We start from the raw sequence: 14,922 nt of genomic DNA on the forward strand, positions 1-14,922 counted from the left end.
GGTCAGTCCTTCGTTCATTGAAAAATCACATCTATTTCAGTTACCTCAAAGAGAAAAATCCCCACTGCACAGAGACCTCCTAGAGGTTTGGCTGTAGGAGAACTTAGGTGATACCATTGCAGCCATTATTTTTTCCTTTGATACAAAATTACTTTCATACTACAGAGATTAAATAATGTATATGAACATATCTTGGATCCGAGATGCTAAGGCAAAGGATGGCATTTTTTCTCTGAGATACTCAGCCAGCTCCAGGGTAAACAGAAAAAAGCTGCCTCGTTGCAGAGGGTCACTGAGGCAACTGATTGAAAAAGCTGCATGTGCAGTTTTGCATTTCCTTCACAGGACTGTACTGGGGACTGTTGTATAAGTTGGTTTCAGTTGAAGCAAATTTTATGGTTCAAGACTTCTCCCATGTACTGACAAGCTCAGAAACCATGGGAGCTGACTAATCTTGTGGCTTCTGATTTCTTTGCCAAAGAGGAGCTCAGCATGGGAACAGCTCTTTATCAATAACTTAAATATTTCTGACTTTTCGGTACTTAGAGACTTGCTAAGGCTTTTTTCCTCTCCCATGACAGAAGAAGCCGCTCTTAAATGATATAAAAGGAAAAACAAACCTGTGCCTGCTGATGTGTGGCTGTCTGCTTTCTCATTTGCATCATATTGCCCCTTCTTCTGGAGCAGGTCTCGTTGTCCCTGTTTTGTCCCAAGCACTGTTGGAGGCTAATGTACAGCAGCTCTTGCAGAGGCACAGCTTTGGATAGGCATTGATGGACAGTTTGCCATTCAAATCTTCCCTTCAAGATGTTACGATAAATTACAACCTCATGCTGCAGTTCTTTACTATCTGTGTACATCCCAGCTCTTGTGGAGGCTCTGTAGCTGTGTTGCTCTCACCACTCTCTTTATAACTCCTCACCACAGAGAAATATATTCTCCCTTCAGTCTCCATGTTTAGTTTTGCACAATTTCACTTGCTCATGGTGGAAATGAGGGGGAGAGGTCTGACTGTTGCGCGTCTTCTCCGGCAGGTTAAACTCTGCTATAGCAGGAACGCCAGTCACACTCTTCACGCAGATCTATAGACCAGTCCAGCCTCAAGCTTCGAGGGGAAGAGGTAAACCTTGACATGTCTTCCTGTGTCTGTCATGAGCAGCATCACTGTAATTTAAGCCGTTTTTCCATTTGTCTTTCATACGAACACCAGCTGTGACAACCTGACTCAAGGCTTGCTTGCTAAGTGAATGCAGCAATTTCAGCTTTCCTCGGCAGGCTTTGAGACAAGTTGTCCAAGGCCCCAAAACTCCAACCAACTAATTTCTTTGCTTATTTTTGGAATTTTCTACTTAGGCCAATCAACAGAACCCAGTCAAAAGGCACCTAAAAGTACTGAAGGACTGGAGTTTGTTTTGCTGACTTGTTGCAAATTTACTTCAGCTATGTGGAGACAGTGTCAGCAGACTGGCAGAGAACACTTTTTGGTCATATGTTTATGGGCCATAGCAGGTTAAAAAGACTGCAAAGATCTCCAAGTTCAACCCCAACCTGTCCCCTCCATGCTCTCTAACCACATCCCTCAGTGTCACGTCTCCACAGTTCTTGACATGGTTACTTCTAAATAAGGTGTTTCTATGTTGTTGTGGGATTGCCTGTTTGAATTAGGATGCTTGTAACCTTGTGACTAGGGACAGGACCAAATAGAAAGGACACACTTTACAAGAAGAGAATTTACAGGTGTAAACTAACTGTTCTAACTGTTCTGTGAAATGTAGCTCTTCTAATGGAAAGGGATCCATAAAGAATGAGGCCATACCCTCAGGTTATAGATGTGGCTATCTCAGATGAAAAATGACTGCTTGCCCAAGGGGGCCCCAGCAAAAGAAGAGGCCGTCAAATGTGCTAGTGGGAGGTGTGCTCGTGTTTGCTGCTGCATTCAGCTCTCTAACTGAGGCAGTGAGAGGGAGAGATGGCTCCAGCTGTTCAGGACTGTCTGTTGTTTGCTTTGTTTTTGTTCTCCCTAGATATCACCCAGGCTATGCAAGAGATTGCCAGCGTAAAGCCCAGACAAAAAGCGCTGACAAAGAAACTTTCCAGGAAAAAGGAGATCATGTCTAAAGACATAACCGACGGGCTCTCGCCTGAAAAAATGTATGAAAGAACTGTGGAAGTTTTTGACCAAGATCAGCTGGAATTTAGACATGAAGGTTCAGTCACATGTGAACCTGGGCAGGAGGAATTAGAACTTGTTGAAAAAGAAGCAGTCCCAGAGGACGTTCCTGATGGAGCCCAGATAAGTAAAGCCTTTGATAAATTGTGTAATATTGTGAGGGAGAAAATCAGAGTTTACAAGAGACCAGAGGCTAAAGCTGATTCCCACCCCAAAGGGCGTTATGTGCTGGTAACAGGGGAGGAAAGCTATGAAGAACCTTGCTTCTCATCCATCCCAGCTGGAGGAGGAATCACAGTTTCTACCAGCAATGGGAAGGTAACGATTGGTGGTGATGTGGAGCCCATACCGGAGCTGCCTGAACCTACTGAACCATCAGAAAAAGAGAAAAGGGACATCTGTGAAAGGAGAGACGAGACTGAAACCCAAGATAAACTGAAAGAGGAGGAGAAAGAAGATCTGTTTGAATGGGGCAAAATAAGGGGGAAAATTGAGCAAGTCACAAAGTATCCAGATGTCTCCGAGCCCGAGGCAGTTCCTTGCCCGGGTCTGATAAGCCCTGCTGAGCCAGGAGTACTTCAAGAGACAGAGCATGACCGAGAAGATAAACAGGGCCTCTTGTTCCGGGAAGCAGGCTTGCCTGGCTCCGTGAGCTACGAGAAAGTGGAGGTGGTGGAGTCCATCGAGAAGTTTTCAGATGACAGAATTCAGACATATGAAGAGACAGCTATGATTGTGGAGACGATGATAGAGAAGACAAGCAAGAAGAAACCGGGTGACAAAGGCTCTTAAATGACAAGCAGTCAACTTGTCTGGCATAGTTATTAAATGATGTAATTTTTTTTTCCTGATCGAATGATACAATAGTGAGATTTTTGCTGTTTGGTATGGAACAGATTGATACTTTGGTGGCAAAATTCTGTCTGATGTAGGCTCGGCTGTGTTGTAACGAATGTGAGACTGCTCCAGGACAAGGAGTAATGGGCAGATCCTATGCAACTTATTTTTACAATAAGGACAAGTTGAAATCAATCATCATTACAGAGCTGCCTGACTTTCCGAAGTATCCAGGGCAGATTTGCCAGTGAGTATTCCTCTACTTCTCCTATAGCTGCAACGGGATTCCCCATCTCTCAGCTGCAAATGTTAACTTGTGACACCTGATTCATTTAATAAAAGCTTTGCCTTCTACAGAAAGTACCCACTGTGGCTGTGTGTTGCCTTTACTGTTGAATAACAGGCTGCATTGCTAAAAGTTATCCGATAGATGTGCAGGAGTCTTTCCAAAGGAGGAGCTGGAAATTGAGTTCTCTAACCCATTCCAAATCTCTCTCACTCGCTGTCTTTAACTAGAGGTGACCTTGGGCAGAACACTCTTTTTGGATTTGAAGACAAACCTGCTGTGCTTGAAATAAGCTCGTACTGCACATCTACTCAGAATAGAAATTGAAGTGCCACCAAAATAAAGCGGGGGAAAACCCTTCTAAAATACTCTAAAGGTGTTATTTTTTCCTTCACCAGTATGACTGAGGCATTTATGAGAGCAAACAAGCTTTTGAGCAGACTGCAGGCAGTTCAAAAGACTCTTCATTTTGTTTGTTTCATTTTTTCTTGTTGCTTATTTCCTTGGATTGTAGCATTGTACAGAGTTTGATGCTGCCACGTGATCCTGTTGCATCCTGGTCACTTGCAGTGCCACAGAGCTCCATGGGAACAAGGGCTGCTTGTCCATGTGCCTGGAGAAGCATGAAGCAGCACTCCTGCATCAGATTCTTACAGCTTCCAGAAATCCTTGACTCAGGAAAAAGACAAGAAAAAAAAAAAGAGAAAAGAAAAAGCAAAAGAAATCTTTGTGCATGTGCTAGTGTAGAGCACTATCTGAAATAAGGCCTGAATTCTGTTATGCTCTCTGAGCTGCCAGCCACAACCATGGCAGCAGACGGTGGGCAGATCCTCGTATTTCTCTGAACAAATAGAGAAAAAAACACTGGGAAGTTATTGTTCATAGTGACAATGATGCAATGTGTAGTAAATCTCACGATTTATGGATTATCCACTGCTTTAAATGCAGACTCTCAAACACTAACGCTGAGACGTAGCAGTGGAATGTGTGAGCATTTATTCAGGAAAGCCTGGGATAAGACATAGGTTACTGCCGACACACTGTCACCTCAGTGATAAGAAGAACTAGATGAGGAGATTTCCAGCTGTCTTCTACTGCTGCAGGAATGGTAAGAAATCAGAGCTGTGGTTATTTTAAAATCACACATACGCTGCACTATGGGGCCATGTGTGACCCATACTCAGAAAATATGGGTAGGAGGCAGAGGGAAATAGGATTTTTTGTGGATCAAAGTGCTCCAAATAGTGGAGAAGAATACTGCTGTGGTAGATCCTATTATTTCCTCAGGGCCAGAACTGCCACTGTGTATGAGACAGTGCAAAATTGTCAGTATCTTCCTTCTTGGGCATCCTCTTCCCCACTGATAGCAGCAATTCAGCAATCACACATCTGCAGAGCTTCCCTTGGAGCCACTGGGTTTGAACCATGTAAGCAATGCCCAATGCTCTTTCCAGCTTGCATCCTTGATCTTCTCTATCCCACCCTGCCACAAAGTTAACACCAGGCATGCTGCTCTTCTCTTGTTCCTGTCCACTCTTGTAGGATCGTGTTTGTTTTTTCAGTAACCAAGGTGGGATGTAAGTTTCCTTATCAGTATGAGAAGCAGGAGGTTAGGAAGTCACCTCGCTGACAGCACAGTGCCATCAGATAAGCAATGATGATAGGATGTGCCAATTTACAACAGCTCTTTATTTCACTTGGATTATGAAACCTCATCATGGGGCTTTGGTTAAACAATATTTACCTGTTTCAAGAGTGTCAACTTCCCCGATTATAAAAGCTAATAAATTAACTTTATTTCCCATCAGAAATATCATGAAAACTTAGTCTAACTTGACATATTTTTCAGTGATTCCCCTGATGCAAAAATTCTGAAGAATCTGAAGTAATCTCTATGTTGCATATAGAGGTAGCTTTAGATATACCCATAGCAAAACTCACCATTTCTGTTTATTTATAAGACCATTATTGTGGTCTTTCACTTCACACAGTATGTCAACATTATGAAAATATGATCAATCATGCATTCTGCTGCTAAATAAGTTATTTAATGATTGAATGAAATTGCAAAATTACATGAATGCAATGGAAAGAGATGCACACATTCATTTAAGATTTCCATGTGGACTTTTCTTACTCCACATTCCAGAAATCCATGAATATCTTCCAGTTTTATCTGTTTCTTTGAACACACACATGCAAAAGGAAATGGGGTGTGTATGTGTTATACATTACATACTGTATGTATTCTTTAGGTATTTATAAGAAAATGTATGTAACATACTCTGAGTAGACATATTGTATGTAATACAAAGGTACCACAGGGATGTTCTATGCACCTAGACTTACAGGAGTATGCATAAATACACACATATGTGGTAAATTCTTCCCTCTGATATGCATATGATGCTCTTTCTGGTGCCTTCCCTGAACACCTCCTGCTGTCAGTGTGGGCCCTTCAGTTCCAAACAGACACGAGCAAGCCTGTCCCCAAGCCTTTTGGGTTATGCCTCACAGTCATGGTTTGAAGCAGGCCTGTCTTGTCCTTGGCTTGATTCTTAAATCTGCAGGTTAAACACAGCTGACAATGAAATGTATCAGAACGAATAACAAAGAGTGCTTTAAAAACAGAAACCACACAGGGGCTGGTTCTTGTCCTTCTGACACCTGTGTTATCCAAATATGACCCTACTGTCTCTGCATGTAGTGCAGAACCTCTGAACAGCATGAGGCTGCTTGTCTGGGGCTTACAACGTAATTCACGAAGACTGTGAGTAGATTTAGCTCTTTATTTTGCATTTGTATTTGGAAAGGAAAGAACAGGCCTGATGGAAGGATAGAAGATGGATATTCACTTGAAGTAACAAGAAGTTATACATTTTTAAGTGAAACGTACGCACCATATAACCTTTGGGTTACATTTTTAATTTATTAGATAAATATTTATTTGCTTACTATGTTTCTGCCACTGCACACCTGATTAACCAGGAAGATTCTTAGTAAAACAATTTAGATGAATACTCTGTATATTAAAAATACATAATAAAACTCTGAAACCAGTCACTGCCAAAACAGTGAATGTCTAAGCAGTGGATGTTGGATCCTTCCGACATCTTAAGCACCTGCTTCACATCAATGCTTCAGTAGGTCTGCTGCTGTTACTGTGAGTGCAGTACTTGCAGAATCAAGACCCTTTATTTCTCAGACGTTCAATTTGGGCTCTCACACTTGAGAACCTGTAGTGGTTGTTACCTTGAGTCCACACAGAGGGGAGCGTGATGTGGCAACAGCCAGAGCAGACCCCAAGGCAGGTGAGACAGACTTACGTGTGAAAGCTGAAGGTGGGACTGACACCAAAAGCAAGAATTACTGACAAATCTTCCCAAATGCACTATATTTTATTTTCCGAAGAAGGCCAACGTTGCATTACACATAAATTACATAGGCATATTTTTCTCCTTAAATATATTTGTATAACACAAAAATAACAAATCTCTATTTTTAAAAGTGAAATTTGAATTAAAATGGTTTGGGGACTCAAGCTGCGTTTTTCTTATTTCCCACAGCAATTTGCTGACAGCCAGGCTGAAAACCCCAGAAAACAGGGGTCTGAGATTGGAAATGCTGAGATGGCTGCATCTTCTGCTGCTGTAGTATAGAGCATTAAGTATAGAGGTGGACAGATGCACTTTGGCACACAGGTTGCAAGAAACCTTACAGATCATTCCCTACGTACTCATACCACTGTAAGATGGTAAGCTGATCTAAATTAACAACATAATAATAACAAAAAACAACCCGCTCTGAAATTTGTGCTTCTAGAATGCCCTGACTGTTTGCAATGCACTTCCCTTTATCACCTGGCCCTAGCATTGCCTTGCCTTCCCAATTGCATGCTTGTTGCAGAACCATTCTGTGGCTGAAGTGCTAATGTGTATACTGTCTATGTGTTTATACTAAAGAAAACTCTAAAACCGGTTTCCAAAAATTGGACTGAAAATTTTTCATCTCTAGATCATCTCTTTTTCTAGGGTCTAGTGCTATTTTGGTTGAACTCAGTGGGGAAGTTCCCACAGAAGCCCATGATTCAAAAGGAGCTGTTAGACATTCAAAGACCTCTCCAGCCAACCTCTTTGTAAATTCCCTCTTTCACAATAATTTTTTAAAATGCACCCATTATCATCAACAGCCTATATTAAAATTCACTTTTTTTGTTGTTTTTTTTTTAAATACAAACAACAGATACCACAAAAATATGAAGGGAATAGCTATTGGCATGTTTACAGGTATTACCTATTTGTATGACACAAAAGAAAAATCATTTACAGTCACAAACTGTACATAGTTATTTGGTGGGGGACAATATATTTGTGGTTTAGAGTAAAAAAATGATTGCTTTGGTGGTGATTAAAATAATTATTGACAATATATAAGACTTTAAAATCAAGAAAGTGATAATTTGGCTACAGAGACGATCATTGTTATATGTCTAACACAGAGGTTTGGATAGCAGAAAGGTGAACAGAAGGATCTGGGAAAGGAAAGACACTCATGCAGAACAGCTCTAGTTCTTGCTCAGTATACTCTTCAGGCTTCTCTCCACTGCTTCATCTAATTCTTCTTCCAGCTCTTCCTTCTTGGACATGGCCAGTTTGGACTGATAATCTTTTACTATTTGGTCTATGTATGGTGCGCTCTGGGTCCCGTGCAGCATCAGTGTCCACTCCTTCAGCACACCCCGCTGCGGCGCACCGCCAATAAACCCAATCTCTAGAACCCAGGTGCCTCGGGGGTCTTCTCCCCAAGTGTGCGTGGTCATGAAAGGCCATTTGTCAAAACCCACCTTGGAGTCATCATCCCTTGGACGTCGGCTCAGTAGGATGGACTTCGTTCCCATTGGCGAGGTCATGTTGATGTTGAGGTCTCCTCGCCGAGTTGAATTCACAGTTATAACTGCTTGGACGTGTTCAAGGTAACGGACAAAATTCTCCTTCCCCTCACAAGCATCAGTTGTAAGTGTGAGGACTAACTTGCCACTTGGTGGTATCTTTCTGCAGTCAAAAGATAATTAAGCAAATTAAAAGGATATTTACAGCACGATGGCTTATTCTAAAACCATTATTTATTGATGCCTTAGAGAAAAACCTGTACTGTTTGCCTCATTAATATATGAAAAGGTAAGGAAATAATAGCTGCAAACCTAACCAGAAATAAAACATTCTCTTTTTAGAAAATGATATTAAAACTCTAATTTGAAAATACATTATGAAATGTACACCTACACAATGAAAGAATACTATTAAGAAGTGCATAACTGCTATTTAAGAAACATTAACATTTACTTAATAGCTGCCTCTACTTCTCACTGCTATTATTGGGTATTTGCATAATAATGTGTTTTCAGTTAAAGAGCCATGAGTAGTTGGTTGTGTCAGCCACCTCAAAAGACAGTAGCAAACCACTCTGGAGCCACTTGCACAAAAATTCAGTGCTGCAGTATTCAAGTCTGTATCCTTGCCGTGATTCGGAAACTAATGCAAATATTGAACCTCATTTCAGCTCACTTGAAAAGTATGCTTCCAAGAAAATTATTGGCCTCGAGCTGATCCCGAACAGGAGTGCTCAGGAAGGAAGCACACTTGTTTGCTGAGCTGCCAAACACGCATGCACTCACAGTGCTGTTGCACCCCACACAGCTGAGGAAACCTGGGGAAGCATTTACACTGGCCCTGTGCAAAGCAGGTGGCACACAGCACCCAGCACTCGCAGTCCTGCTCAGGACCTAGGTTTTGCAGTGAAATATGGAAGTGTGTCTCTTTCAAGGGGCACTGACTGCATTGTGTAAGTGGAATGCCTTCTCTTGAAAAGAAATGAGAGTGTAAATCCAACAGAATCACAGAATCACAGAATTGTAGGCATTGGAAGGGACCTCCAGAGATCATCGAGTCCAACCCCCTGCCAAAGCAGGTTCCCTACAGCAGGTCGCACAGGTCGGCATCCAGGCAGGTCTTGAACATCTCCAGAGAAGGAGACTCCACCACCTCCCTGGGCAGCCTGTTCCAGTGCTCCGTCACCTCACTGTAAAGAAGTTCTTGCGCACATTTGTGCGGAACTTCCTATGCTGCAGTTTCCTGCCGTTTCCCCTTGTCCTGTCTCCACTCACCACTGAAAACAGTCTGGCCTCTCCATTCTGCCCCCCACACCTTAGATATTTATAGACCTGGATCAGGTCCCCTCTCGGTCTTCTTTTCTCAAGGCTGAACAGACCCAGTTCACTCAGCCTTTCTTCATAGGAGAGATTCCCTTTGCTACTGAAATAGTGCATTCTTCAGAGAGCAGTGAAAGTGTTTCATTCAAGCGTTTCCTGACTTTCAGGAAATCTCTTCCTGAGACAAGCTCTAAGTCTCAGACTAAATCTCTTTAAGTCTCAGACTGAGACAGTCTCTAAGTATTGTTCAGCACATCACTAATACCAGCTCAGGCCTGTCTCTGTCCTCCTCTCCTAAAAGGTTGATTTCTTGGGACTACTTGCAGAGTAAATACACATTTGTGCCCAGATCCTCAAGGCATTCACTTACCTTAAACGGTCTAAAAATGTAGCATTCTGAATTTTCAGGATGTGCTACTGCAGAAGCTATAGGTATAACATAAATATTATATAGCTAAGGTATTTGAACACCTCGGTCTGATTCCCTCGAGATGCATTTTGTGTTCCTCAGCACAAAGAAAATGCACTATATGGCAGCTGGAAGTGAAGAACATCATCTCACGGTTGCTATCTGCTTGAAATTTCTCTGCATGGGAAGCACCAGCCTCAAAGCAATCTGATTTGTTATCATCTGATACCTACTTACAATGCTTTGCCATGCTTACATCTCTGGCAGTGAATGAGGGAGGACCTCACAGTGTGAGTCTTCTCTATCAGCACCAAAATATGGTGCCCTGTTTCTGCTAATGGGCAATGCTGCTGTGGTACACACCCCTGTGCCATCACTATCTACCTAAGTATATAGGGAAAATAGATATACAAATATATGTGTTCTATATGTCTATATGTACATACAGCAAATGCTGCTGCTGCTGCATGATCAAACTGGAAAAACAAGTGGAAGTGCAGTAGAAATTTCATAATCAAATACAAACCCATCTGGACGATGGGAGCAAACTCAGTCTTTGCTTGGTAGAGCTATCTACAAGGGAAGCATATTGGATTAATTTCTTCTTATGACAGAATAATGATGCTTTCAGAAATGGCACCGAAATGTCAGATTTCAAGTGTTTCAAGACATAAATTGGCCATCATTAGGTCAATTTTTCAATAATTGAATTGAATGATAGCTGTTGTAGTCAAGTAGTATTAATTCACTTGTTGACTCATTCACTTTAGCACGCAAAGGTAATCAGAAAATAATTTGACAACCTAGCCTGCCTGCAATTAGTGACTTGAAGAACAAGCCAAACACAATTAAATGCTGTAACATGCAAACTGAATGTCTGGTACCTATAGATGACTGTTTCTTCTGAAGATAAATCTGCCTGCTAAAATAGGTCAGCAGGACTTGGCTAAGAAGTATTTCATGCGGCAGCAATTTGGGCAATTTATGGGGCCAGCCTCCCAGGTTTTCACTCATGCACAAGCTCTTTATTCACACAAACTTTGGTGCAAACATACCAGTAAGCACTTATGAGAAATGGATGCTGCTATTGACACTACTGGTGTTTATTATGTGTTCATTATGTTTCTCTGGTTATCGAGCTCTTTGTCAAGGTATTTGCATGCCTGTGATCTCTTCAATGGCTGAAAAAACAAAATACGTATACTGGACTTACTCAGGTTCCTGTATTGACCCCCCAACACAGTGGAATCTCTCGGGAACGGTCTTCCAGTCTTTTGCCATCTTAACCATTGCTCCTGCATCTAGGACACCATAGCCAAACAAATGATTGAACTCCAGCCCAACACCATTCCTACGCCACCGATGAACTTCATCGTGAAGCTGGTTCCTTTTGGAGGTGAGAACTGTCAGATGCTGCATGTCTCTCCAGGTCAGATCCAAGCTGTGGAAAAGTAACAGGGAAAACAAACAGTACAGTCTTTTCCCAGAGATATTAAATAAAATAACGTAAGTCCTTTGCTGAAATTTGCTTCTGTGAATCTCACAGAAATGGAATCTATGCACATACCAGTAAAAAGCTTCTGTTGATTTCAAGGGAGCAAGAATAGTTTCTGAAAGCAACTGCTTTCAACTAGACATGAACTATCTACTATCTACTGGGAATGAGTAGGATAATATACCAGATCCTGAAAACAATGCAAAAAAAAAAAAAAAATTATGGACAACTTTGTGAAACCCTTGTCTTAGATCTCACTCTCTTTTCCTTGCCTGCTCCACCTGCTTTTTCCATGGACCTCCCAAGGTTCATCCAGAGCAGCTCTGCTCAGATAGAGCTGGTGAGCTCTAACAATCAAGGTCGCGGTCATTTCAGCAGACTGCAAATGTGGATATATGAGCTGTGGGTGGCTGCAGGTTTGCATTGTAAGCTACTATAGAGCTTTATCACCCATGATCTGCTAGCACAAATGGATGCACTAAAGGAACATTTGTCTAGATTTTGTGATCATTTTTCATCATCAGCTCTTGTCCTCCTAGCTTTGCAGTGATTATGATGATAGAAAGGGCACTTATAAGTTATTATTCTAAAAGATTCAGAACTGACGTTTTAATTCTACATAGCTGAAGCTATTCCATTTGTTTTATGATGAACTCTTTCAGCATTATAATATGTCTGATTCAAATCATCAACTGAAAAGGTTCTGTTTTTCAGCTTTCTGTGCCCTAAGTAATGCATGCATGCATGCTGAATGTACACCAGAATAACTAATTGCTTTCATTTTTTCAAGGTGACATGAGATACAGAACACCAAAGATCACTTGCAAAACTTTTTAAAATGGAACTTCCCATCTCCCAGATTAGTTTGTTTTCAGAGACATGTCAGATGTACACAAGCTGAGAGACATACTGCAGGCAAGAGCAGCCAGCATGGGAAATTGCTAGCCATTCCTGTGAAGGCAACTGTTACTCATCCAGGAAAATTCTGCACAATACAACAGAAGTTTATGACAGCCAGAGTGGTAGGAGACACAGACAGTTCTTTCTTTCTTTCCTTCTCAGCAAAGGCTAGAGAACCAGCTGCAGACCAGGGGAATTAGTCTTAATTTCTACTCACAACAGTTTGATAAGATTTATTACCCACTTCATGGGCAGCCCAGATAAAGAGTAATGATCATTATTACTGAGAAATCAGGACTGTAGTCCAAGTTAAACATGGAGTGGTCAGAAAATTCATTAAATCCTTATTTGTATGGCCATATTAATTTATTACATTGTGGCTGTCCCACTGAACAAATCTGATAGTGGAAGGATTGATCGTCCAAAGTTAAGATACTTGGCATGTTTGTTTGACACACATAAAATCTGAAAAATGAGAACTGGCCCAAGTTGTGCTCTGAGCACAATAATCACTGCTCCCCTGGTGATATAAATTTTGTCTCCTCTGCTAAATCTTCATTCTTCCACATACTGTCAGAGAGAACTATGTACATAGTGTTCAGTTCATGCTGAGATTACAGCATCTGAAGCTGTATAGCTGAGCAAGTGCTTTTCCATTTCATAAAACAGTTCAACACAAAGGAAAGAGATGGTGTAGATTATTGTAAGGAAAACTTTTCCTAGTCATTAGAAAAGAAGATAATGAGGCAAGATATACTAGAGGTCTCCAATGTTATAAATAGCATGAAGAAGGTAAACAGACACTGGATATTTGTTCTTCCACATAACATAGCAATTATATAGCACAAAAGCAGATTACCAGCCATGGGATAAGGAAGGACAAAAGAAGCATTCCACACCACTGCCAACAAATATTATTATTGTGGAACTGATTGACACTGGATGATGCAGATGCCAAATCACTGACAAGCTTAAAAAGAGTCAGACAAATTCGAGCTCTGCCTGCGGCTGTTAAAAGGGATAGGCTGATCGCTCCCTCCCCAAGCAACTGACTGCCCAGGCTGCTTACATGAAAGATCACTGTTCATCCCTGCTTCTTACTCACTCCGCTATATATTTTCCACTGTGAACAGTCTGTGGGACAAGATGAACTCTCATCTGATACTACAGATTCATTATTTTGCTTTTGTAAGCTGGGTGCTCCCCACTAAATACGTGGAGAAATGAAGTAACCTCTCCCTCAAATAGCGCTGGGAAGACAAACCCCTGGATGTACAGGACACACAGAGAGCAATTCAATCAAAATGTATCTGCCTGTGACCTGGGGAAGACCACAGGTTGCCCTGTAAGTCACCAGCCATGTCTCTACTGTATCCAACAATGCATCAGCTGCTCATCCTGCTTAATCCAGCAGCCATGTTCATACGATGAACATTAAACAAACCCCAGGCCCACTCCTCTCCGAGCTCACAAGGAATGCCTTAACAGCATACTTAGCCTCCAGCGCCAAGGCAAACACTCCTGCTGCTTCAGGGGCAGCTGCAGACGTTCCTGAGTGACGCAGGGTGCAGTTGCCATACAAGTCTGTTGTAGCCTGCAATGATATTAGATTTAATTAATGAAATGAGTTATTCCATTTTCCTTGCAGCTGCAGATGTAGAACAATATAGAGAGTGGAGTTTTGCACTTCAGAATAATTGTGCATTTGTTCAGAGGATCTGTCTTCTTTGGAACTGTGTATGAATTTAAAGTATTGGGGGACATAGTTACAGAAGGTAGGAATGCAAGAATAGGTTACAATGTAGGAAAACAACTTTCACTACCACTTAGGTCTCAAACTTAAACAGATATCAGTTATTTCCTATAAGCAAAGTTTAACCAAACTTAAGTTTCGCCTTAAGTTTCATTATGGTTGTCATGAGTGTTGGAAACTAGAATTGTTAACAGTACTGAGATTTCTAAGGCTTACACAACTCCAAAGCCAAGACTGGCTGCAGACTTCCATGCAGACCTAAGGAAAACCTTAGAAGTCCATTTTATGGCGATAATTACAAAGGTATCACTTTAGCTGATACCAGCACAATGCTGACACCAAGACAGAAAGCAGTATTTTTCTATCTGCTATTGCACACAGGCATTTAGGATGCTACCTAAAATGAATAAAGTCTTTGGAGCTTGAGATAGAGTTAAGGAAAATGTATAATGGCTTTTGGGAAGGGCAGACCTTGAGTTACTACACCACAGTTTTCCCTTCTGTGAATCAGACTACATCCTGGCTAGTCTGGAGGTGCTGAAGAGCAGTATCAGTATAGTGGAAGGGAATCCCAGTTAGACTCGAACATTAAACACATATTTTCCACTAGTAAGTATGGCCCTGTAAAGGACTTGAGTATGGTGCTCCACAGTGCTCTCAATGCTTGACTGTATCTCTGAGGGTAATCTGAACATCCACATTTCCTCTAAGGCAACTGAATGCCTGTTTGCCCTGTTCAGCTCCTAGTACAGCAGAAATCTGATTCGTGACTGCTCTGCCAGAACAATTAAGGATGATTTCAGATATCAACCCCTTTTTTTTTTAAGCTTTAAACAGAAGCCTTTTGTCAAATTGTCCTCTGGA

General features: G+C 41.5%; 2 protein-coding genes across 3 annotated transcripts in view; one reads left to right on the top strand and one right to left on the bottom strand.

Annotated features, from left to right (window-relative positions):
- Positions 1–3,414, top strand: part of BFSP1 (beaded filament structural protein 1) — a 31,075-nt gene extending 27,661 nt beyond the window's left edge. For both annotated transcript variants that reach the window (XM_042818268.1, XM_042818259.1), the window contains 2 exons: positions 1,035–1,120; positions 2,025–3,414. In XM_042818268.1, the coding sequence (XP_042674202.1) occupies positions 1,035–1,120; positions 2,025–2,962 (1,024 nt within the window). In that variant the 3' untranslated portion in view covers positions 2,963–3,414. The remainder of the gene's footprint in view (positions 1–1,034; positions 1,121–2,024) is intronic.
- Positions 3,415–6,067: 2,653 nt separating this feature from the next.
- Positions 6,068–14,922, bottom strand: part of PCSK2 (proprotein convertase subtilisin/kexin type 2) — a 94,490-nt gene continuing 85,635 nt past the window's right edge. The window contains exons 10-12 of the mRNA XM_042815540.1: positions 13,799–13,899; positions 11,124–11,351; positions 6,068–8,344 (exon numbers count right to left, since the gene is read on the bottom strand). Coding sequence (XP_042671474.1) covers positions 7,858–8,344; positions 11,124–11,351; positions 13,799–13,899 — 816 coding nt within the window. The 3' untranslated portion in view covers positions 6,068–7,857. The remainder of the gene's footprint in view (positions 8,345–11,123; positions 11,352–13,798; positions 13,900–14,922) is intronic.

This window comes from Centrocercus urophasianus, unplaced genomic scaffold (assembly GCF_019232065.1).
Source record: "Centrocercus urophasianus isolate 14NV4802_14NV808 unplaced genomic scaffold, USGS_Curo_1.0 seq_10, whole genome shotgun sequence".
NCBI lineage: Eukaryota > Metazoa > Chordata > Aves > Galliformes > Phasianidae > Centrocercus > Centrocercus urophasianus.